At 35.9% G+C, this 22603-nt stretch overlaps 5 protein-coding genes across 5 annotated transcripts; 3 read left to right on the forward strand and 2 right to left on the reverse strand.

Annotated features, from left to right (window-relative positions):
- The first annotated feature begins 3263 nt into the window (after positions 1-3263).
- On the forward strand, positions 3264-10371 carry LOC114733939 (G2/mitotic-specific cyclin-2-like). The gene is made up of 11 exons (XM_028921422.1): positions 3264-3549; positions 6461-6538; positions 6623-6734; positions 7477-7522; positions 7641-7796; positions 7882-8007; positions 8392-8481; positions 8599-8820; positions 8916-9014; positions 9902-10080; positions 10187-10371. The coding sequence occupies exons 1-11, from the start codon at positions 3264-3266 to the stop codon at positions 10329-10331; spliced, it is 1539 nt and encodes a 512-aa protein (XP_028777255.1). The 3' UTR covers positions 10332-10371.
- Positions 10372-12875: 2504 nt separating this feature from the next.
- On the forward strand, positions 12876-14577 carry LOC114733948 (phosphoserine aminotransferase 2, chloroplastic-like). The gene has a single exon (XM_028921428.1). The coding sequence runs from the start codon at positions 12980-12982 to the stop codon at positions 14279-14281; it is 1302 nt and encodes a 433-aa protein (XP_028777261.1). The 5' UTR covers positions 12876-12979; the 3' UTR covers positions 14282-14577.
- Positions 14578-15894: 1317 nt separating this feature from the next.
- Positions 15895-19468, forward strand: LOC114733938 (isocitrate dehydrogenase [NAD] regulatory subunit 1, mitochondrial). Its single transcript, XM_028921421.1, has 4 exons — positions 15895-16525; positions 17509-17748; positions 18278-18356; positions 18970-19468. The coding sequence occupies exons 1-4, from the start codon at positions 15983-15985 to the stop codon at positions 19242-19244; spliced, it is 1137 nt and encodes a 378-aa protein (XP_028777254.1). The 5' UTR covers positions 15895-15982; the 3' UTR covers positions 19245-19468.
- A 318-nt stretch (positions 19469-19786) lies between these two features.
- Positions 19787-20383, reverse strand: LOC114733945 (squamosa promoter-binding protein 1-like). Its single transcript, XM_028921426.1, has 2 exons — positions 20066-20383; positions 19787-19976 (listed from the first exon to the last, which is right to left on the reverse strand). The coding sequence occupies exons 1-2, from the start codon at positions 20341-20343 to the stop codon at positions 19787-19789; spliced, it is 468 nt and encodes a 155-aa protein (XP_028777259.1). The 5' UTR covers positions 20344-20383.
- An 882-nt stretch (positions 20384-21265) lies between these two features.
- LOC114733946 (protein STRICTOSIDINE SYNTHASE-LIKE 5-like) lies at positions 21266-22569 on the reverse strand. Its single transcript, XM_028921427.1, has 4 exons — positions 22312-22569; positions 21869-22176; positions 21603-21726; positions 21266-21463 (listed from the first exon to the last, which is right to left on the reverse strand). The coding sequence occupies exons 1-4, from the start codon at positions 22567-22569 to the stop codon at positions 21266-21268; spliced, it is 888 nt and encodes a 295-aa protein (XP_028777260.1).
- Between the last annotated feature and the right edge of the window lie 34 nt (positions 22570-22603).

The raw sequence follows: 22603 nt of genomic DNA on the forward strand, positions 1-22603 counted from the left end.
AAAAGACTTAGTTCTCTTCAAAAACACCTTGCAAAGGGACTTCACAATTAACAGGTATATTTCATATTTTAAACTGCGGTTTCTGTATATTATTTTTTAACTTTTTATAACTAGTTTCAGCATTGAAAATGTCTCCTCCCATTTTAGGTTGGTTATGACGTATGTCATTGAAAAGGAAGTTGAAGTAACAAGTACTGCTATTACATTTCACCTTCATGATTAGTTTTATATGTAAGACGGCTTATAAATTATTTTCTATTTTCGGCAACAGCTTATTCTATGATCCTTTTGCTGGTAAATCTATGACTATTGCCAACGGATTGGCTGACTTAAAGGCTATGAAGGTAACTCTATTTGATTCACTAATGAATATTTATTACGATCAAACATTGATTGGAATTACACTAGAATATAATAATGCTTTTCATATGGTCTCAGCTGCAAACTATGATTCCTGCTCAATATCTTTCAATGAAGATCCTGGTAGGTAGCATCATTAGCATCTTATAAAACTACGACCCTGATCATCACACCCTATAAATATGAACTTACTTATGGAATTCTGTGCAGGAAGAATTTTGCGCGCCTTGAGATTGCAGCTCGTCTAGGTTTATCATTATCAAGTGACATTACAGCTGAATTCAGACATTTTCTTTTGGTTAAGGGCTTAACAAGGTACTTTAATTGGAATACAGTCATGATGTTATGCTGCCTAAGTTTGGCTTAAAATATCTATTGCGTCTTATAGCCTTTCTGGTATGTTTCTGTGCTATTTCATTCTGTGAGACTATTCAGAAACATTTTTATTATCGTTTTTATTGCAATTGCAACACTTGGAAAGGCTAAAATTGTGTACTGCAGAAAAGAGGAAATAGAGAAGAAGCTCATTAATGTCAGTCTTTGGATGTTGTAGTAGTTATTGTTCTCACGTCTTACTTTTTCTGTTTTTATATATATAGTCAGTCCAAAATAATGATGGAATTGAATTATATGGCTTTCTTATGGAGCTGCCGAACCATCCCTGTTTTTGCTCTGGAAATTCAAACTTCTTGACTTTTTACTTCCTTTGCATGTAAGTGGTTGTTTTACTGACTTGTGTCGTGTAGTATATTTCTGATCCAGGCTACGGGTCATAAAATTCTTACGTGATTGTTTACAGGCAGCATACTTAGACCAACAGGCTATAACAAACAGACTGCTCAAGCTTCCAGTATGCTTGTGGTAAATTAAGTTTACAAAATACTGTTAAACAAGATGCTGTATTCTAATTGGAATATTCAATCAGCTGTCTTTTAAAAATGAGATTTTGTGGATTTGTGAACTCATTTGAGTAATCTTAGAATCATTCACAGGGATGAGTAACCAAGATTCATTTAGAAATGTTAATATTACGGGAATAGTTAAGAAGAAATATTTTTTTCCTTTCCCCCTTGCAGCATGGTGTTGATGGATTTGATTTTAAGAACTAGAGGTAATTTTGATGAAGATTAAATAAATGTAGGATCAGTACATTAACATGACATTGATTTTATGAAACTTGAAGCAGTTCTTTATATTCCCAATCAAAATCACGCCATATGCTTGATGCTTTAACCTCTAAGTTTAGTTACTTTTAGATTTCTTCAAAAGCCTTTTTTGGTCTTATGCTTTCATAATTGATAAGTCAATTTTGCAGAAATTATTCTTCCATTTGGATAAATTGGTTGCTTGTGATCGACCTTCTGTTTGCACTATATGGTGAGTAGTTTCCTTTTTCCTTGCTTAATATTCTGCAGGTTTTGTTCCTTCTGATTGTATGTGGTTGAAGAACAAAAGTTTTAACGCGGGGATGTCAGACAAATGTGCCATTGGAATGACGCATAGTATTTGAGGAAGGAGAAGAGAGAAATTTTTTGTATCAAAGACTAAGGGATGTTTCTTTAAAAGCCATTCAAAATTTTTTCAGATCTGACAAATTACTTTTGACCTTGGGAACTGCTTTATTTTCAGGGTTGCCCTATTCTTAGATGACTTACTTTTACTGTACGTAGTCAGCATAATTGGAACGTCATTTACTCATGGCCTGAAGAAAAGGGAAAAAAGGAAACGTTGTTTACATTAGATCACAACTCTATTCTCTCTATGCCCCCTAAAACCCTTAAACCTCACAGAGAGTGTAGAGAGGAAGCATCTATTTATTCGAAGTACACTTTTCTGTTGTAGCTGTAATAGACTTGGCTTGGATTAATGTTGATTTGTTTTGAAATTAAAGTCATGGGTTCCCTCTGAGATGCTGTTGTTACATGGTACAGGGTTGATTACTGGCGTTTCACCTGGCGTTAGTGAATAACCCTCAAGATGCCCTTGTGGTGTGGGCACTTGCTTCTGTTCTATATCATGGGGATTGGGAAAAAGGGTGTTGAATTTGCAAAAGAACAAGCAAGAAGGGATATTGCTTCTCACCTGAAATAAAAAAGTCCTGTGTATACGATCTGATGGCGAAATTGTTAGAGCGGTTGCTCAATTGGCATCTTTGGTGGTGGATTCGATAGCCGTGCTCGTTAATGAGAATATTCTTGTTCAATCTATCTCTAGATATCCATCTACCTCACGCTCTGGTTTGGTTAAGTATGTTAACGTTTGTGTCTTTGCTCAAACTCTGATCATATGTTGATTGACTGTTAAATACATGCAACATGATCAAGTTCTATTTTACTTGTCTGGATTATTTAAAAATTCAATAATTGGGCTTTTTGTGATTCTTCATTGTCGCAATGTCCAGAACTCCTGACCTTGTTCGCAGTTTTGAGTTTTGAGAAGTTGCTCTGATGCCCTTTAAAGAAACAATAATATGAAAATTGTATATGTTTAGAAGGTCGCAACCTTCAGAAGTCGGAGGCAACTATTTTGCATGTAGACTACAGTAGTTTATTCTCGTAGTTTAAGGTATTCCTGCTCTCTGTAAATCATTGCATCTACATCTATGTCTACTTGGATGCGTGTTACTTTCTGGTAACTTTTGCCTGTGCGGCTCTTTCATTTATGCCCATGTCCGTCTAGGTTGCTAATAGTTCAGATGTTCAATTGGACTGAATATTTTGTTTTTCCTTAGGTATTTATATCAACAAAAACGGGAAAGGATGTGGCACGACTCTTCAGAGTGCTGATCCATAATGTTGATTCTTACAGGAGTGAAAAAAGGGATTTTGAAATAAACTATGATTTACTTGGAGAGGTCACCCTTCAGAGATAGGTTTGTTTTTGGCAAAGTTGTTCTTGAAACTATGAGTGGCGGACTTGTTGGAAACGAGGTTTTGGAGGCTATGAGATGTGAAGTCAAGACTGAGGAGCACTCCCATGAAACACGCCATTTGCATCTTCCACATCCACTAAACTCTCAACTGGTGACCAAAAGAGATAAAGACGAGCTTCATCATCATCATCTAGTCCAAGACCTGAGAAAAAGAAAATCAAGAAACATAAATTGGTTCAGAGTGAAAGTATTCCGGATCAGGGACGAGCTTAGAAAAAGCATGAACTGTTTGACATCCACGAAGATGAAGAAATGCCGTAAGGCTTCCCAAGTTGTCTACGTTATTTAAGTGATGCACAAATTCGTTCCAAGAGAGAAAAATTGGCATCAACATCAGATGAACTGATAAGAGCATATCGATATTGCCTGCAAGAAGGGTCTTGACCGTGCTAGTCATTTGAAGGCAAGTTGAAAGAAGGCTGTTTGTAGTCACAGAGTACTATCCATGAATGGTAGCACAAATGACAAATGCAATAAGTGAATATATGTGACAGCTTAAGTAAAGAGGATGAGTTTTTCAGGGAGAAAGAATGACCACGCTTGCTTGAGGCCAGTTGAGCAAGCAAAATTAGCCGTAGCTTGTCTCAATAGCCCAAGCTAAATCTCTAACGTCATGCCTTCGGTTTCCTCCTAGTGGATGACATTGCCAGTCCTCTGCTTTTATTTACAAGACAAGAGAGAGAAGAATTTTCATTCCTATTTATAAGGCAAAAAGTAAATTTTTCATATAATGTATAATTTTATCATTAATTTATTATTATGTCGATTTTGTTTTGATAGAGTAAAGTATATATTAAATAAAGGATAAAGTTAAAAGTTATCAATTTTAATATAGAGTTAATGAAGTTTAAAATTTTTATTGATTTATAAAAATATGTTGAAATATTATAAATCATTATAAGAAAGGTAGTTACAATTCTCATTATAAGGAGTTAATGTGTATCTCAATTTAGTAGATTGTTATTATATTTGGCGCGTCTCTTTAACACCGTGCCGCGAGTAATGGGAGGAGGTGGAATGTGTTTCTAAGAGCATAGTCGTCTACCACTTTGGTTCTTTTATTTGTTATGTTGTATTTTTTTAATGTTTTATTTTCAATTCTGTCCTTATTAATTAAGGGAGACAAATATAAAGGTGGAGGAGGTAGTTGATGAGAAAAAATATACTAATTACTCCGATTTAATACCAACTAACTTTTTTACAAGGGTTGGTTTTTTTTATAAGATATATTTATTTTTGTCCCAATATTTAATAAATTTTTTCTAATTTTACCTTTATATATTCTCTTTTCTCTTTAATTTATTTATTACATCTTTTACTTATTCTCTTCATTAATAAGGGTACATTAGGAAAAACAAATATATGCCTTACATATTTATTGTTTTAATTTATTTTAATATTTTTTTTTATAAACATAATAGATAAAATTTAACTTATATTTTAAATAGGAAAGAATATTTAATAAGAATAAAAATAAATTTTTTTTATATATTTAATGACTTTTTAAATATATGAGAAATGTTACAACTCACAGTTAAAAGGTAACAGTGTCACTTCAATTGCAGCAAAAGTTTCATTCAATTTAATAAAATGTCATTAAGTCTGACAAAGTATTCAATGCCATTAAGTTATTTGTCGGGAAAGACACGGTTTCAGAGAAATGTGAGTCCGGACTATTTATGAAGGAGCTTCTATTCTGGGGAGCAATTTCTAAACTGCAATGATTCGATAATAAATACTCGCACATTATTTTACCAAAAAAAAAAAAAATACTCTCCATTTATGCTAAACAATTAAAGAAACTCTCAAGTTTCTTTAATTTATGAATTTATATTTCGATAGAGTTTTAGATTTGCACTATCATTACCACACACTTTTTTGTTTGAAAAAGGAAAAAAAAATTCTCTAATTGTTTTGAACTACATAATTCTTTGTTTTTAAAAATACGCTTTTATTGAAAGGAAATTTCTGTTAGGATGTCTTTTGATAAAAGGAAACATCCATAAAGGAAAATAGCATCGTAACTATGATCAAGATACCACATAATAAATTTTCTCATTTTTTTGGTTTCTTGCCTTTCCTCTGCATTTTTGTATATTCTTATTCATTGGTTCAATTTCAGATTTCTTAAGTGAATTAGTTCCATAAAAAAGCTTACCAGGAAAAAAAAACTTCCTTGGTGTGTGTGAACTAGAGATATTTATTTTCTTGGATGATAGCAATGGTAAACGACTCTTTGAACCAAGAAAAGGAGAAAAGAAAAAAAAAAAACACAACCCAATTCTCGCACATGTTAATTTTAAAGAGAACTTCTGTGAATCCTCAACCAAAACGAAAAAAAAATTGGATGCTTTTTTATTTTGGCTAGGAAAAAGACTAATCTTTTATTGAACTGAGTTTTTTTAGAGAGAGAGAGAGAACTTGGGTTGAAAAATATTGATAATAATGAGGGGTATTGATTATCAAAAAGAATAATGAAGGGTATTGTAATAAAAAAAATTAAACTTGGACTATTCAAATTTCAGAAATAAATCATTAGTATAAATTTAAGAAGAAAATTTAAAAAAAAATAATACTAATATAATTAATTACTTCTTAATAACCTAGATACATATCCTAATCTCTGACGAGTCAACTTAACATATTTTAATTGGGTTTTGGATATGGTGCCCATAATTAGCTTGCTAAATTAGATTATTATAATAAGCATTGCATCCCGGGATTTATTAAATGTTAATTGTGTTGTAAAGGAACCAACCAGAGAGATTAATTTTTTAAAAAAAAAAGCATAAAAAAAGGAATAAAGCCCAAACAACAGTAGTGCGGAAGAGCGCAAAGGCCAATGATTGGACCTAAAGTCTTTAACATAAAAACAAAACAATGAAACCTCATTTTGAAATCCGACGTGCAGCCTGTCTCTGCACATTACCGTTAAGACAATCGTAGAAAGAAAGAAACAGCGTGTCTTTCCCTGTCTCTCTCACCCATCCAACGGTCACTAAATCACTAGCCGTTGAGATTTTTTTGAAAAAAAAAAAAAAAAAACGACGCGTCCCCCAGACAAATATTTACCCATAATACTCTCTACATTGGTCTTGCATTGTCTCAATCCCCAGTGAGGTGTCGGAGAGTTCAGTTCTATCTTCTAGGGTTGCCCCGGGTTCTGAGATTATCAAACAACAACAAAAAGATGGGTGATTTCTCGTGAGAACAATGTGAACTCCATCAAACCCACAAGCCTGCAAGGTAAAGTTTTCTTCTGGGTTTTAATCAATAATGTAGCCGGAAAGCTTGAAGATTATGGTGACGTGTTTGAGATTATTCTTACAGGAGGAGTGGTCGGAGAGAATAGAAGGGCACTGAGCGTCATCAATCAGAACCTGGTCGTGGAGTGTGGACACAACAAGAAGATTGCCAATCCAGTGCATCGACCAATTACCAGGTGACCATGCTGCTCTCTCTCTCTCTCTCTCTCAGAGTCTCTCTTTTACTCATACCCTCAGATTTGTCAAATACTGAAACCTAAATGAGTACTATAGCATCTGGTAGATAGATTGGAGGAGCGAGAGAGAAACTGAGACAGAAGTGTAAGAAAATGAGGATCCAAGAAACTCATCATACTGAAAGAGGAGAGGCATGAGGGGGCACATTATTGATTGAATGAGAGGTTGAAAACATGTACTGTAGCTTATCATGGTGTTGCATTTCGAAGTGACGAGGAAGGGGGGAAAAACAACTGTGTTCTCTCATCAATGGAGTCTGGAGGAGGAGGAAGAAAAAGAGGGAAGGAAAAAAAGAACTTTGGTGGGGCCCAGTCACGAGCATATATTCAGGGAGGACGGGAAAGTTTTCTTTAGTCACATGTACTAGAAGGATACAAGGGTCATTTGAGGTCAATGACTCGACAAAAACGTTCAAATTTTTCGAAATTTGAAGGTTACGTTGCACCTATGAGTCAATCAGGGAAATGTAAACCTGTATGTTCATGTATGGGGATTTTTTTCCCTTCTCAAAATCTTCTTATAAAGTATCTGAGTGTTTAGTTTCAAATAAAGAAGTATGGTTTTAACTTAATGATGTTACATGCCGCCGTATGTACGGTGCTTCTAAGATGAAAGGATTTGAATTTAAGAACAAACATTAATCATCAATTATTCTTAGTAACGATTACGGAAACATTTCAGGAAATATGCAGCACAAATTGCTCCCACAAAGCGGCCACTCGCCGAGGTACCCTCTCTCTCCTCCTCCGAGAAATTAACGGCTTATGAGCCTGGTTTGTCGCTATAGAATTCGCAATGATAACGATAGTTATTTCCGAGTACTGCTGAGTGTTGAATTTGAACAGGAAGATAAGAAGTCGAATAATGCATCAAGTTTAAATTCAAATGGATTTGGAGAATGCATATTTTTGGATGAAGAACACAAGTCAGTGAAGGACCAGCCGGTACCCATGTCTTTAGAACAATCAGAAGAAGAAATGCAGACTGAAACAGATCAGATGGTACATATATATGTCTTTCTCACTTTGTTTTCCTTCAAGTTTGGTGCAGTACTTATCAATTAACTATTGTTCTCGAACATGCTAGAAGGAAGTTGAGATGGAGGATATAGTTGAAGATCCTATCATGGACATTGATTGCAGTGACGTGAGCAATCATCTTGCAGCTGTAGACTATGTTCAAGAACTTTATTCTTACTACAGAAAAATGGAGGTATTTAAAGCAATACTTTTCAAGGATGTATGAGAAATTCTTAATATTCTTATTAAGTACTTAAAGGCAATCATAAAGAGACCCCCTAAATGCCGTTGGATCTGGTTATATATATTATTTCAAAGTATTTCTATCGGATCTGCATGGCTTTAATTATCCTTTTCCTACCTCGGGTCTGCAAGTCGCAAGCATTAAATACAAATTATGAATGAGACTTTGCATGAAAATATCAGCGGGCCCTTGTAAATAGAGTTTGCGAAATAACTCACTTGAGTACTTATATGAGACTTGCTGTAAATTTTATTGATTACTGATATATGATGATGATCTATGTCAAAATATAGTTTTTGTTTCTGACAACTAACACAATGAAGCTACATGCAGATTAGTAGCTGCGTCTCACCACATTATATGTCACAACAAGTTGACATTAATGAAAGGATGAGGGCTATACTGATTGACTGGCTCATTGAGGTATATAAATTAGATATTCCTCATTTACTAATAATAGTAGTTGTTTGGTTTTTGGTTGGAATGTATTTGACATTAAATTAAATACTCATGTATGCTTGTTTGGTATTGAACCTTCAGGTGCAAGACAAGTTTGATCTTATGCGTGAGACTTTGTTTCTTACAGTGAACCTAATAGATAGGTTTTTGGAGAAGCAATCAGTGGTAAGGAAGAGGCTTCAATTGGTGGGTTTAGTGGCCATGCTTTTGGCATGCAAGTATGAGGAAGTTTCGGTTCCTGTGGTGGAGGATCTGATACTTATATCAGACAAAGCATATACAAGGAAAGAAATTCTTGAAATGGTAATATTTCTTTTGGCAAAGAAATTATGATTGACTACTTTTCTTTTGTTGAACCATAAGAAGCTAATAAGGTTGTCCTTTCCCTAACAATGCAGGAGAAGTTGATGCTTAGCACATTGCAGTTTAACATGACTGTGCCCACACCATATGTGTTTATGAGACGGTTTCTAAAGGCTGCTCAAGCAGATAAAAAAGTTAGTACACCATTTTTTTTTTCCTAATAAAATTTAACCAACACTTTGTCGATGTGAGGTTTTTTAAAATTATACTTGTTGAAGCCAAAAAAAGTCTGGCCTATTATTTTATGGGACTTTTAAAAAAGGCATATGAGTCACTTTGAGGGAGAGATTATTGGGATGTCAGATCTTTGGTTATAGCAGGGGGTCAACATTATTTGTCTCATATTTAAATAGGAGATTATTAGGACGTCAAACTTCTGGTTTTAAGAGGGTTGACGTTGGACTTATACTCGAAGGAGAGATTGTACTGTTGAGATGTCTCGCCTCTAGTTACACCAGGGATTGACAATTAGACTCACACTTAATGAAGAGATTGTTAGAAAGTTAGACTTCTAATTATAATAGGGGTTTGACGTTAGACTCATGCTTGAGGAGGAAATTGTGCATTGAAATGTAGGCATCTAGTTATAACATAGGGTCAGAGGTACAATTCACACTTGAGGGGTAGATTATTGAGATGTTAGGCATCTAATTATAGAAGGTCAATGTTGGACTCACATGAGTGGGAAATTACTGGGATATTAGACTTTGGTAGTGTTTGACATCGATTTTTCAACTGTAAAATGCCAATTTTGATCTAAAATGGTGTTTAGCATAACTTTGGAGACAACTGATTTTTTGTTCAAAAGTTACTTTAAAGTTGAGGCAACTTCTTCTGATTTTTTTTCAGATTTAAACCATCTAAAACTGACTTTTTAGTATATCATCCAAATAAGTTTATGTCAAAACAACTTTTTTATAAAAAATTATCTAAACATAAATCACATTATTCTAATTAACTTTTATACTAACTCGTAAATAAAGTGCACTAAATTTTTGGTTGCATTTTTCATGTGGAGCAGATGGAGTTGCTAGCTTTCTTCTTAATAGAGATATCTCTTGTGGAGTATGGGATGTTGAAGTTCCCACCATCTTTGCTAGCTGCAGCTGCAATTTTTACAGCTCAATGCACCATCTATGGTTTCCAGCAATGGAACAAGACATGCGAATGGCACACAAACTACTCAGAAGATCAGCTATTGTGAGTAAAAAGTTGTGCTAACTTAACTACTTAAGCTTTTGGGTTAAATTAACCTTTACTATATCTAATTCTAATTCTACCCTAAAATATGAAACATAACTTGCAGGGAATGCTCTAAATTGATGGTTGATTTGCACCAAAGGGCTGAAAAGGGAAAACTAACTGCTGTACATAGGAAGTATTGTACATCTAAACTCAACTATACTTCAAAATGTGAACCAGCAAGTTTTCTTGTGGCGAACCAATTATAGCAAGGCCATGTATAGAGGAACTAACAAAAAACACATGACTCGTATAATTGGTATAAGCAAATGGATTGTCTCAATTTCTTCAAAATTGACAATGTCTGTTTCTTTCTGACATGTCAATTTCAAAGAGGAATTAAGAAGATCCAAATGAGACTGGGTTAAAAATGCAGGCATAACAGCAACTTGGGTTGCCTTGGTGGTCCTCTGTATTTTCTTTTCATTTCTTATCTAATTCAACATACCTTCTCATTTGAAGACTGTGTTTCCCTTGTTCTCGTTGAATAAAATAATGAAAATGATAGAACAATCTCATTTGTTCAACTAGTTTTACATGCTTTAGATTGATTCTCTTGAATTTTGTAATCTTACCACTTTTTGTAGCCGGATTTTGATCACTTTATATTTGATTGTATTTAAATTTTTCCAACCACTCTAATTTGATTGACAATAATAGAACATATAAAGATACGACAATCATTCAGTGAGAGTCACTGATTTTGGCATTTGAATGGATCCATAATCATTCTTGGCTATATTAATTGCTTAATTAAAGATGGTGCCAATCCTTTCAATTCCATATTAATTTCCACTTGTAAAAATTTTAGATAAAGCACATCTTGTCAGATTGCAAGTATTCAATGCATCAACAATTCTGAGATTCCATGCAATAATAAAATAAGCACGGCTTATTATTATTATTATTATTATTATTATTATTATTATTATTATTATTATTATAGGTGACAATACAAACTTATTACATGCTCACTTTAAGATTAGATCTCAATAAGAATAAGCAGCTTGTTTGACTTCCCCACAAGGTTATGACTGTTTTTTTTAAAAAAAAAGAAAAGAAAAGAAAAGAAAAAGTAAGTGTGCTTATGACAGTAAAACAAATTGAGTGATTGATAATCTGTCTTTATTGGAAGCCCTCTTCCCGTGTGCTCCAAGTAACAAGAGTAATCATATCAACTTAAACTAATACCCACCTACCCCTATCTTAAATAATAATAATAATAATAATAATAATAATAAAATTAAAGAAACAATGAACTAAGCAGTGTTTTGGGAGCGAGCTATGGAAGTGACAAAAACGATTAAAAAAGGTCATATAGTTAATGACTTAATTCTCTCTGATTCTTTTTTCAAGGCAATACAATGAGAAGTGGGATTTGGCTTCTTCAACGAATAGAAAGCAATTTCAGAACGGCGGGTCTTTTTTGCTTGACCCATGTGCTGCGCCCACCGTTGTTTTTTTTGTTTTTTTTAATTATTATTAAAAAAAATTTAGGTGAGTTGGCTTCTAGGAACTCATTAGACTAGAATATGTTTTCAGACTCAGAGAACACTTACAGAGGTATTTACAGATCGTTCACCAGCAATGTTCTCATATTGGTAGTGAGATTTAAACTCACAATCTTATAAATTATGAGTCGGCTATTTATCAATTAGATCAATTCTTGTTAGTTGGATAGACCATTGTTAAACAAAGAACCTGAAAGATTGAAGTTAATTTGGGCCATGTTTGGTTTGCCAATGATCGTTTTTTTTTTTTGGCCCGACCAATGATCGTCACTTAACAATATAGTATTTGAAAATGTAAAATTTAAAATCAAAATTACAATAGCGGATATTATCCTGGATCATTTTTATAAAAGGAAAAGGAGGGGGTAAAGATTAGATTTTGTGGTTGAATGAATTTTTTTAAGACCTTATGTGATTTGACTAGCATTTGGTTGAATTTTTTAAAAATATTTACTTTTCAAAATTATTGATATTTATATAAACTTAACATCAATGTCTAAATAAAAGCATGAGTTACACAGAAACGTTTAAATTATATATTTGGATTTTAACATTTGGTCCAAAATTTTGGCCCAAAAAAAACATTTGATCCAAAATAAATGAATATGGTCAATTCCTAATATGTAAACAAAATAATATAATAAATATGTTCCTCTCTTCCTTTCTTTCTTTCTTTTTTTTTAGTTACCTACTTGCCTTTGCCCCGCAAACGTTCTTCCACCAACCCCATGATTTGCCAGTTTCTATGGTCCTATTGATGGTGACATTGCATGGTCAGAAGGCTAATGTGAAATTTAAAAATAAATAATACTCCCTCTGTTTTTTATTATAAAAAATAAATAATCAAATTACGTTGATAAAAAAATAGTTAAATTTTTTTAAGAATAATCAATATATGAAAAGTATATTTTTTTTAAAATACCTTCATTAATAAAGAAAGAGCATAAGAGAGAATAATTAAATTATTAAAAGAGGAAGTGGGAGTGTAAATTAGAAACAATAAATATAAGTAAAATAAAAAATCAACAAAAAAAATAGAGATAATTTTTAAATGTCTTATATTATAAGCATCAAATGTCACTTATAATAAGAAACAGAATACTTGTTAAAATGACCTCAATACCTTAATAAAATTTCCATTTATTGCCACCTACCAACAAATGCCTCTTCCAGTCATACCATTAGGTCACGCCTGAGACACACAGATTCACGGACTCACGCCCACATATATAAATATGCCCCTCCTCTGATTCAGATCTTCGCCCCGGCGTCTCTCATTTGTTAAAAAAGTTCTCTGAAATCTCTCTCTCGATTTGCCTCTCCGCTCATTCTCAGTTCAAGTCACCATGTCGATGGCTGCTCTCTCTCGCACTCATCTTCTTCAGAATCCTAATCATCACATTAGCACCTTCGCCACCCACAACAATCATTCCCTCGTCACCTCTATACGCCCCGCCACCGCCGCCTCCGTCAGACCCATCTCTATCAAATGCGCTGCCGTGCCGACCACCACCCAAACCAACGACTGTCCGCCAGCTCATACCTCATCCCAAGATCGTGTCTTTAACTTCGCCGCCGGACCCGCCACCTTGCCGGAGACCGTGCTCAAGAAGGCGGAGTCGGAGCTCTACATTTGGCGCGATTCCGGCATGAGCGTGATGGAAATGAGCCATAGGGGCAAGGATTTCCTCTCCATAATCCAGAAGGCAGAATCAGATCTGCGCGCCCTTTTGGATATTCCGCCGGAATATCATGTTCTGTTCTTGCAGGGCGGCGCCACCACACAATTTGCTGCCGTACCGTTGAACCTCTGCAAGCCAGATGATCAGGTTGATTACGTGGTAACTGGATCGTGGGGAGACAAGGCGTTCAAGGAGGCTCAGAAATTCTGTAAACCCAATGTAATCTGGTCTGGTAAGTCCGAGAAGTACACCAAAATTCCAAGTTTCAGCGAATTAGATCAACTTCAGAACCCGCACGCAAGGTATCTGCATATATGTGCAAACGAGACAATTCATGGTGTTGAGTTCAAGGATTATCCAACCCCAAAGAATCCAAATGGTATTTTGGTCGCTGATATGTCTTCAAATTTCTGTTCAAAACCTGTGGATGTTTCTCGATTTGGTGTGATTTATGCCGGGGCTCAGAAAAACGTAGGGCCATCCGGGGTGACGATTGTGATCGTCAGGAAAGATTTGATCGGAAATGCTCAGGATATCACTCCGGTGATGCTTGATTACAAGACACAAGCTGAGAATAACTCGCTGTACAACACTCCACCCTGTTATGGAATTTACATGTGTGGTTTGGTATTTGAGGATCTGTTGGAGCAAGGCGGTTTGAAAGAGGTTGAGAAGAAGAACAAGAAGAAGGCTGAGATTCTGTACAATGCCATTGACGAAAGCAATGGGTTTTACAGATGCCCAGTGGAGAAGTCCGTGAGGTCATTGATGAATGTCCCGTTTACGTTGGAGAAATCAGAGTTAGAAGGCGAGTTCATCAAGGAAGCAGCCAAAGAGAAGATGGTTCAGCTCAAGGGACATAGGTCGGTGGGTGGGATGCGAGCTTCTATATACAATGCAATGCCTTTGGCCGGGGTTGAGACGCTGGTGGCTTTCATGAAGGATTTCCAAAGCAGGCATGCCTGAAGCTGAAGCCACATTCCGTGATGATATCTTTTAAGAATTTGAACATATCTTTGTGAATTTTTGGCTTAATACGTAGCAGGTTTTTTACTTTAAGTTAATGCGATGCTTTATTGCTGAGATGGGGGTCAATTAAGTGAGTGTGGGGTATGAATAATGATGAGTTTGATCGCTTCGGAGTTGAAATGTAAGGCAAAAAATGGGTTGGCAGTGTATCACTTTCTGAGATGATTTCAATTCAGGCAGGGAGGAAAAATTTGTTAGTTTGTTTGTTTGCTCTGTAAGCCTGTATGGGTTAAGTTCCGTCAGGTTGGATTTGGACATGCTAATTTCGGATCTGCCTTTAACTGGCCGTAACATTTAATATAGGATGTTCTCTACTAAATACTACTCCCTCCTATCGTTATTATAAAAGACATTTAGTGTTTACGACATGTTCCTATATATAAGAGACATTTAAAAGTTGTCTCTACTTTTTTGTGTTGATTTTCTATTTTACCCATATTTATTGTCTCCAACTCACACTCTCTCTCCTTCTCACTTCTCTTTCTTTTAATAAATTATCATTGTTCTCTCTCATGTTCTCTCTTCTTATTAATGAGGGTATTTTTAGAAAAAAATTATACTTTTTACATATTAATTGTTCTTAACTAATTTTAATTATTTTTTTTATCAACGTAATTCGGTTATTCGTCTCTTATAATAAAGAACGGAGGGAGTATAATATAAACTAAATAAATAATTTAGTTTATATTATTCAAATAATTTAGATATTACATATATGATTTAATTTAATATGTTTAAATCATAATAATATTTTTATTGAATCAGCATGTAATTCAATTATTTGATATCATAATCTGGTATGCTTTTCTCACTCATTTATTTATTTTCTAACAGGACAAAATAATTTCACTAGTAAATTTTACGCTGGTATTTTTCATTTCTATCTAATTATCTCTGAACCCACATTCCATCAATATATTCTCAAATAAAATAAAAGCCATCATTTTTTATTTATCTCTTTTTTGGTTTCATCTGTATACATTTAGGCGTAATTCAACTAGGGTGGTGCTAGTGCATTTGTGAAAAAAAAAAAAATTGAAAACACTGGGGTGGTGCAGGGACTTGCTAGGCCCAATAAAAGTGGCTGAATCCAGCTCAAGAGGGGACTAGTTGGCCGTTCGAACCTACCAGGCTACCACGAAGAGATGTAACCCCAAAAAACAAAAAAAGAAAGTCACATGATTGAGGAGACACTTATTATACATTGCGTAAGAATTAAATTAAAAATTTCATAACTGTAATTTTCAACTCTGGCCACTAACTTAAAAATGGTGACAAGCAGTGATTTAAATTAAAACCTAAAATAAATTAACCTTTAAAATAACAAATTAAGCTGATTAATTTAAAATTTATGCTCGCCACATGGGCGTAGTGGGCCCATGAATTTTGCCTTTAAGTTGACCCAAAAAAAAAAAGAATTTTTGTTTTTTAAAAAAGTAAAACTGGCGCAATGAACATGGAAAATTGGAAATGCAGCTTCAACGCGGTAAAATATCCCTTTACCTTTCCAGGAATCTAAAATTTCGCTCGCGGCTCTCACCGGTATTTCTGTAAACTTTTTCTATGGCTTCTCGGTCTTCTTGCTCGCAAATCTGAATCTTCCAAACCCTAGCACGCGTCCCGATAACTGCTCCACCAATGGCGAGAAGATCAGCGTCACTTCTTAAACAGCTCCTCGCGGCATCACAATCGTCCGACACTCCCAACATCATCTCTTCATGCTCCCGATTTATTCCCTCCCGATCCGTCACTTACATGCCCCGACCTGGGGATGGGGCTCCACGCGCCGTGACCCTCATTCCCGGCGATGGAATTGGACCTCTCGTTACAGGCGCTGTTGAGCAAGTGATGGAGGCGATGCACGCGCCGGTTTACTTCGAGAAGTATGAAGTACACGGTGATATGCCGAGAGTACCGCCGGAGGTGATCGATTCGATAAAGAAGAACAAGGTTTGCTTGAAGGGTGGATTGGCTACACCCATGGGCGGTGGTGTTAGCTCGCTGAACGTGCAGCTTAGGAAAGAGCTTGATCTGTATGCTTCGCTCGTGAATTGCTTTAATCTTCCTGGTTTGGTGACGAGGCACGAGAATGTTGATATTGTCGTGATTAGGGAGAATACGGAGGGAGAGTATTCTGGCCTGGAACATGAGGTCGTTCCTGGAGTCGTTGAAAGCCTTAAGGTATGTGATAAACTAGGTTGTTATTCTATGCTGAACTTTTTGAATGGAGAGTAATTGATGATCAACTAACGTTTTGCTCTCTGGTAGCTCTGCTATCAATGGGATTCATTTTCTTTTGATGGATTCAATGGTGTCAAGATGTAGGGTACTGTTTGTTGAACTAATAGCTTTCCCGTTCTAATGTGTTCTGTTTAGACTAGCTGAAAATTATTGATTGAATTGCTTTTATTTACACTTGTAGGCAGGTACCGACTACTAATCCAACGCACTTTTTTTTTAATCATTAATTCCACAACCTTAAAATTAACCTTAAAATTATTACATACGAATATATGTTAGTAAGAGAAGAAGATAAGATGATATTTAAGAACTGATAGGGAGTTGCATCTAATTGTTCATGAACTTGGTGGATGGTTCTGTTTTAAACTGTGATTCATGGATAGTGGATAACTTAAAGAGATGCTAATAAGTAATCCATGAAGTTGATTCAACATGGATATTTATCTAAAATATTTCTAGTTCTTCAGACTGGTTGTTTTTATTTGTCAGGATTTTGGTGACCATGTTCATGATGATATCCTTTGATAAGGAGACCCTGTCTTAGTTGAACTGCTGACTGAAATGGATAAATATTTAAATTAGATTATAAATAAGTGCTGCTTCGCATGGCAGCTTTTATTTGTATTCTTATGGTTTTCGCCAATCTTCTCCAGAATATGTCTGGTAAAATTGGTTTAAAAAGATGTTTAATAAGTTTATCAACTGACCTTTGGTTGATAATGCGATAAATTTTTGTTTCCAAGTTCTTATCTGAGTGTTCAGTGTTCTATCTATATAGCAAATGCCATCCAGATATGTTCCGATCTATACTTTATAATGGTCTGCTCATATTTTGGTTAAGTAATTGACTGATTTTCGCCTATGATTGTGGATTTTGTGTATATCATGAAGTTGGTTGGGACCTCATACTAGTCTTCTGCTAGGTAATCACAAAGTTCTGCTCAGAGCGTATAGCTAAATATGCTTTTGAGTATGCTTATCTAAACAACAGAAAGAAAGTGACTGCTGTGCACAAAGCAAATATTATGAAGCTAGCAGATGGTCTATTCTTGGAATCTTGTCGAGAGGTTGCTACAAAGTATCCTGGAATCAAGTATAATGAAATTATTGTGGATAACTGCTGCATGCAGCTTGTTTCAAAGCCTGAGCAGTTTGATGTCATGGTATGTGAATCTACAGTTGGGTTGTTTGTTTACAAACTTGGATCTATGTAATTTTTGTCTTTTAGCTTGCTCTTTGATTGATTGACATCTGATATTCATTTTCATTTGGGACGTTGGAGCCATAGGTTTGGCGTTTCTTCTAAAGTACCTGTTAGTGGAAAAGTGGCCTGAGAAATGAGCGGTAGTGACTGGAATTCAAAAGAATATGAAAGACAAGTATTAGCGGAAGTGGAAATAGTATGACTATTAAGATTAATTATTTATCAACTCTTGGCCTTTGGGAAGGATAAATATGACTTATAATAATGAAGGAGCTTGGACCCTATGGATATGATATTAATATTATTGGGAAGCATGAAGTTTGCCCTGCTTTATCTATTGTCACGGATGAGAATCATTTGATATGTTTTTGATGATTCTATCTTGCAAGTTGCAATTCACTGACTTTCCTTCTGGCACTCATTTATCTCTGTTTTTGCTGCCAACTGAATACGTTCTGAAGTTCATGAATACTGCTTCAACTTGCTAGGTAACCCCAAATCTCTATGGGAATCTAGTTGCAAATACGGCAGCAGGTATTGCTGGAGGTACTGGAGTAATGCCAGGAGGTATGGTTTTTATTATTTACAAAATTTCATTCCTTAGCTTATTGGATGCTGTTCCCTCAGTTATACCATGTCTTCAAAATGTCCGATTAGTTCCCACCTTTTGATAGTATGAGAATCAAGTTTGAACTTTGTTTGCATGTCAAAATGCGCTAAGCAGTCCTGAAGACAATTGTCAATGTGGACATAACGGAATTGCTCGTGGTTGTAATAGCAGCAATATCAAGTTGGTAATAGTTGTGTTGGACTGGTGGTGCCAATGCTAGGTTTGTACGGAGATGGGTTTATTGAGGACAACAAATTGGATGATGAACTGGAGTGAGGTGGCAATTGCCTTAACATAGAAGTGGTTGCTTAAAAAATATTAAATTCTACAATTAACCTGTTTGTTTCGCCCATGTGGAAAGGAATTGCTTTTCCGCTGCACATGAACAAGATTTATAATATTTATTATACTGGTATAATTATTATTTATCTCATTATTATTATTATTATTTAGGGAGATAAGTGTCTATTTACTATATAGAATTACTTTTGCTTCAATATAATTTCGTTCTGTATACTAAACTGAAGATTATTGCATAAAAGTCACTAAGAATGGGTGTTATCATTGCAGGAAATGTGGGGGCTGATCATGCTGTGTTTGAGCAAGGTGCTTCCGCGGGAAATGTCGGTAATGAGAAATTATTGGAGCAGAAGACAGCAAACCCAGTAGCACTGCTTCTCTCATCAGCCATGATGCTCAGACATCTTCAGTTTCCTGCTTTTGCCGACCGATTGGAAACTGCTGTGAAACGAGTCATTCTTGAGGGCACACACCGGACTAAAGACCTCGGAGGGAAAAGCACCACCCAAGAGGTTGTTGATGCAGTGTTGAATGCTTTAGACTGATACAATATATTTCTGCTTATCTGCTGCACAAAGGAAGCCTTGTTCATTCCACACCAAGCTTTAATAGTGAAATTATCCACTCTTGGCCCTGAATAATGCCAATCCAATACAGAAAATGATGCAATTTTCTGAAACGATTTATTGAGGAGGTGATCATAAACGGCGTCACTCCTTTCATGACATTATTAATTTATGCTTCCAGCTCATTTTGTTCATGGCGTTTTCACAGAGTCGTGTTAATTTTGGAATGACTTGCCATGTAATAAACACAGATTAACTTGGTCAGTTAGAAAGCCCTCCGCTTATTGTTTACGGATCCTCTTTTAAATCATGAAATGGCACATTCACTTCTTAAAATCTGAATATAGACATCCAAGATGGATTAGGTTGTGGGTTAAAGGTTAACCACAATCATAAGAAGTTGAAATCAATTGTGAACAGGACTATATGTTTATATGTACACAAGCTAAAACGAAGTCGAACCATCACTTGTTCCATGCTCATCTGCAATTGGAAACCATAAAAAGCATTCACGTTTATAATTATATCGAAGACTCTTGTTGGGATGTTAATGTTAACCCACAAGAATGGAGAATCTGATGATTTGAATAAGCGGGAGTGGTTGAGGCAGAGGGAACGTGTGAGTAGGTTTTTCTTCGACGTTGGTTATGACCTGCCAGTCTTTCCCTGCAACTCCTTTTGCTGCCATCGAACTGTGCCACTTCATGAAACCTGCATCATCATCAGCATCAATATCAAGAAAAGAAAGCAAGGACGATGGATATCTATATATATAAATAAAAAAAACTAAAGATACATACTTGCTGCACTGTTGGCAGAATCTCTGACGAATGCCAAAAACTAGAACCACAGAAGCTTTGGAATGTCTGTCACAAACCCTGTGCCTCTGGTGATACTTCTTCGCCATTGTCAAGTCCACTCCACATTCGTCTGCTTGACAACGCAGCATTGACCCCTCACTCTCACCCCCCATCTCTGTCTTCGTCCTTGCCCCAAAAACCACCCTTATCACTATCTTCTTCTTCTTCTTCGTATCGCGATCTTCTTCTTCTTCGCTTTTGAATGATCTTTTGGCCATTAGGAACGTCACCAAGGCGCCAAACTGGAGAGAAAGCAAGGAAGGATTTTGAGAGAGGGGAGAGAGGAGTGAAATGGAAGCGACTGGGTGGATGCAAGACACACAAAGAGAGACGCAATTTGGGGCCTTGCAATTCCGTACGATGCGTCATGGTCCTTTCTGCACCGGTGACCGAGCTATGATTCCATGCTTCGCGACGCTGATTTGTTGTTATGTATACTTTAATTTTCTTAAAATTTCATAATTAGTTTTTTATTCGTGATTTTTACATTAAATTTCCGGGTTTTCTTTTTTGGACCAAAATTAAAGTTCTGAGTTTAGAGCAGTTAAATGTTATATTTTTCTAAAAGATTAAAAGTCAAAATGCATTGTTCAAATTATCATGCTTAAAAAATGCATTGTTTGTATAAAAATACATTGTAAAATATCCGTGGGCCTCGTAAAATGTATTATTTATGATAGACCGCAGATGACCTCATCGGTGAATATACACCGTTTGATTAGAAAGAAATCGCTCCGCAAGGATTTGAGATGTGCAAAATCGGGCCGTACGATCTTTATGATCGGCACGCGTACTCAAGCATCTCTGGCTCAGTGGCTCCAGCGACGTACCGTACGGTAGTGCACAGTAGTTTTCACATGCATTTCGGGCTCCAGCCTCTCTTTTATGCTATGTGTAGGCCCAAAAAAAAACAGTGCTTTTATTTTGTTAAAAAGGAAAAATCCAATTTTTATCCCTATACTCTGCCTCACTTGTCCATTTAATCTCTAAATTTTAACTCAAAACAATTTAATCTTTATAATTTTTTCGTTTAGAATAATTTAGTGCGTAACGATGAGAATGTATAATATACATTTGAAAAAAAAATATTTTTATTAAACATGTAGGAAGAGTTTTATTGAGGTTGTGGATAATGAAAACCTAGAGATGGAGACGAAGGATGAAGGGATAAAGCAAAGAGCCAAAATAGATAGAACTTGCGATCTTAATGCCACTTGAAACCAAAATCAACTCTGTATCATTGTAATGACTCATTACTTTTCCTTCCAAGTCCACAGAAACAAGTCCCCCACTTGCCTCCATAATCTCTGCCACTGCTTCATGCCTCAGATTTGACGGCTGCCATTCATATCACAAGTAAATTGTAAAACAATGCAGTTTAATCAATAGGCCTTCATCCTAATGAAAGGGATTGTGATCGCTTAAATATGAGTTTTTGGATTATTATAAAGAAGTGGAGGGTTAGATTCAGAATTACCATAGCCATGGCAACCCAATAACGTTGTGATTGTGCATCATAATGAATGTTATCGGGGAAACCAGGTAGATCTTCAATAAAATTTTCAATTCTCCCCTTCTTAGAGCCCTTTATATTATACTTTCTGCACCTCGTCCTGCACAGTCGCTCAGCCATCATTTTTAATTCAAACCACACACACATGTGGAAAATGGGCTTTAAGTTTGATTGGAAGTGCGTGTAAATAGATAGATAGAGATATATATATATATATATATATATCTCACCTTGGGGTTTCACAGAAGACCACAAATTGTTGATCTGGTGAGACTGCAACTCCATTGGCAAAGTGGAGATTGGAGGCCAAAAGTGTGGTGCGGTTGGTTGATGGATCATAGCTTATGAGTCTTCCATGAGGCTTCCCTTCCAGAAAGTCGAACATGAAATTATTTAAACTGTATCTGTAGGAAGCGTCTGTGAAATAAATGGTGCCATCTTCTGCAACATCCACTCCATCTGTTAATTTAAACTTTACTCCTTCAACCTCATCTGTCAGCAACTCAATCTTCCCTTCTCTTGTCACTCTCACCAAGCCCTGCATCATTCGCTTGAATTTTATATATCTATATATATATATATATATATATATATATATTGAAAGTTCATGCAGATACATGTGAAAAAGGTATCTACTCAACCATGAAACTAAATGTGAATGGAAGAAAATTACCTTGTATGCATCACCGACTAAGATATCACCATTGAGGCCCAGAGCAAGACCGAGAGGTCTTCCTCCAGTGTTGACCCAGTCATGGACCACCGAGTCGGCCGCCGAATCGTTCACCGTGACTCGCTTGATCCACCCATCGCTACACCCTGTATATATCACGCCTCCGCCACTTGAGTCATAAAGCAAGTCTTCAGGTCCCTCCACTTGTCCCAGTGCCATAACCTCCCATCGCCGGCATCGAACCGGAGCCACCGCCATAGAGAACATGATGGTAAATACCACAGCCAAATGC

Source organism: Neltuma alba, unplaced genomic scaffold, assembly GCF_004799145.2.
Source record: "Neltuma alba isolate B1F8T4 unplaced genomic scaffold, ASM479914v2 tig00013046_pilon, whole genome shotgun sequence".
NCBI lineage: Eukaryota > Viridiplantae > Streptophyta > Magnoliopsida > Fabales > Fabaceae > Neltuma > Neltuma alba.

Coding starts and splice junctions, on each gene's coding strand:
- LOC114733939 (XM_028921422.1), top strand. CDS start 3,264: ATGAGTGGCGGACTTGTTGGAAACGAGGTTTTGGAGGCTATGAGATGT. Junction 6,735..7,476: donor GTGCATCGACCAATTACCAG/GTGACCATGCTG, acceptor GAAACATTTCAG/GAAATATGCAGCACAAATTG. Junction 7,797..7,881: donor AGACTGAAACAGATCAGATG/GTACATATATAT, acceptor CGAACATGCTAG/AAGGAAGTTGAGATGGAGGA.
- LOC114733948 (XM_028921428.1), top strand. CDS start 12,980: ATGTCGATGGCTGCTCTCTCTCGCACTCATCTTCTTCAGAATCCTAAT.
- LOC114733938 (XM_028921421.1), top strand. CDS start 15,983: ATGGCGAGAAGATCAGCGTCACTTCTTAAACAGCTCCTCGCGGCATCA. Junction 16,526..17,508: donor GAGTCGTTGAAAGCCTTAAG/GTATGTGATAAA, acceptor GTCTTCTGCTAG/GTAATCACAAAGTTCTGCTC. Junction 18,357..18,969: donor TACTGGAGTAATGCCAGGAG/GTATGGTTTTTA, acceptor TTATCATTGCAG/GAAATGTGGGGGCTGATCAT.
- LOC114733945 (XM_028921426.1), bottom strand. CDS start 20,343: ATGGCCAAAAGATCATTCAAAAGCGAAGAAGAAGAAGATCGCGATACG. Junction 19,977..20,065: donor TTCTGCCAACAGTGCAGCAA/GTATGTATCTTT, acceptor ATGATGATGCAG/GTTTCATGAAGTGGCACAGT.
- LOC114733946 (XM_028921427.1), bottom strand. CDS start 22,569: ATGGCGGTGGCTCCGGTTCGATGCCGGCGATGGGAGGTTATGGCACTG. Junction 22,177..22,311: donor TAGTCGGTGATGCATACAAG/GTAATTTTCTTC, acceptor CGAATGATGCAG/GGCTTGGTGAGAGTGACAAG. Junction 21,727..21,868: donor GTCTTCTGTGAAACCCCAAG/GTGAGATATATA, acceptor GACGAGGTGCAG/AAAGTATAATATAAAGGGCT.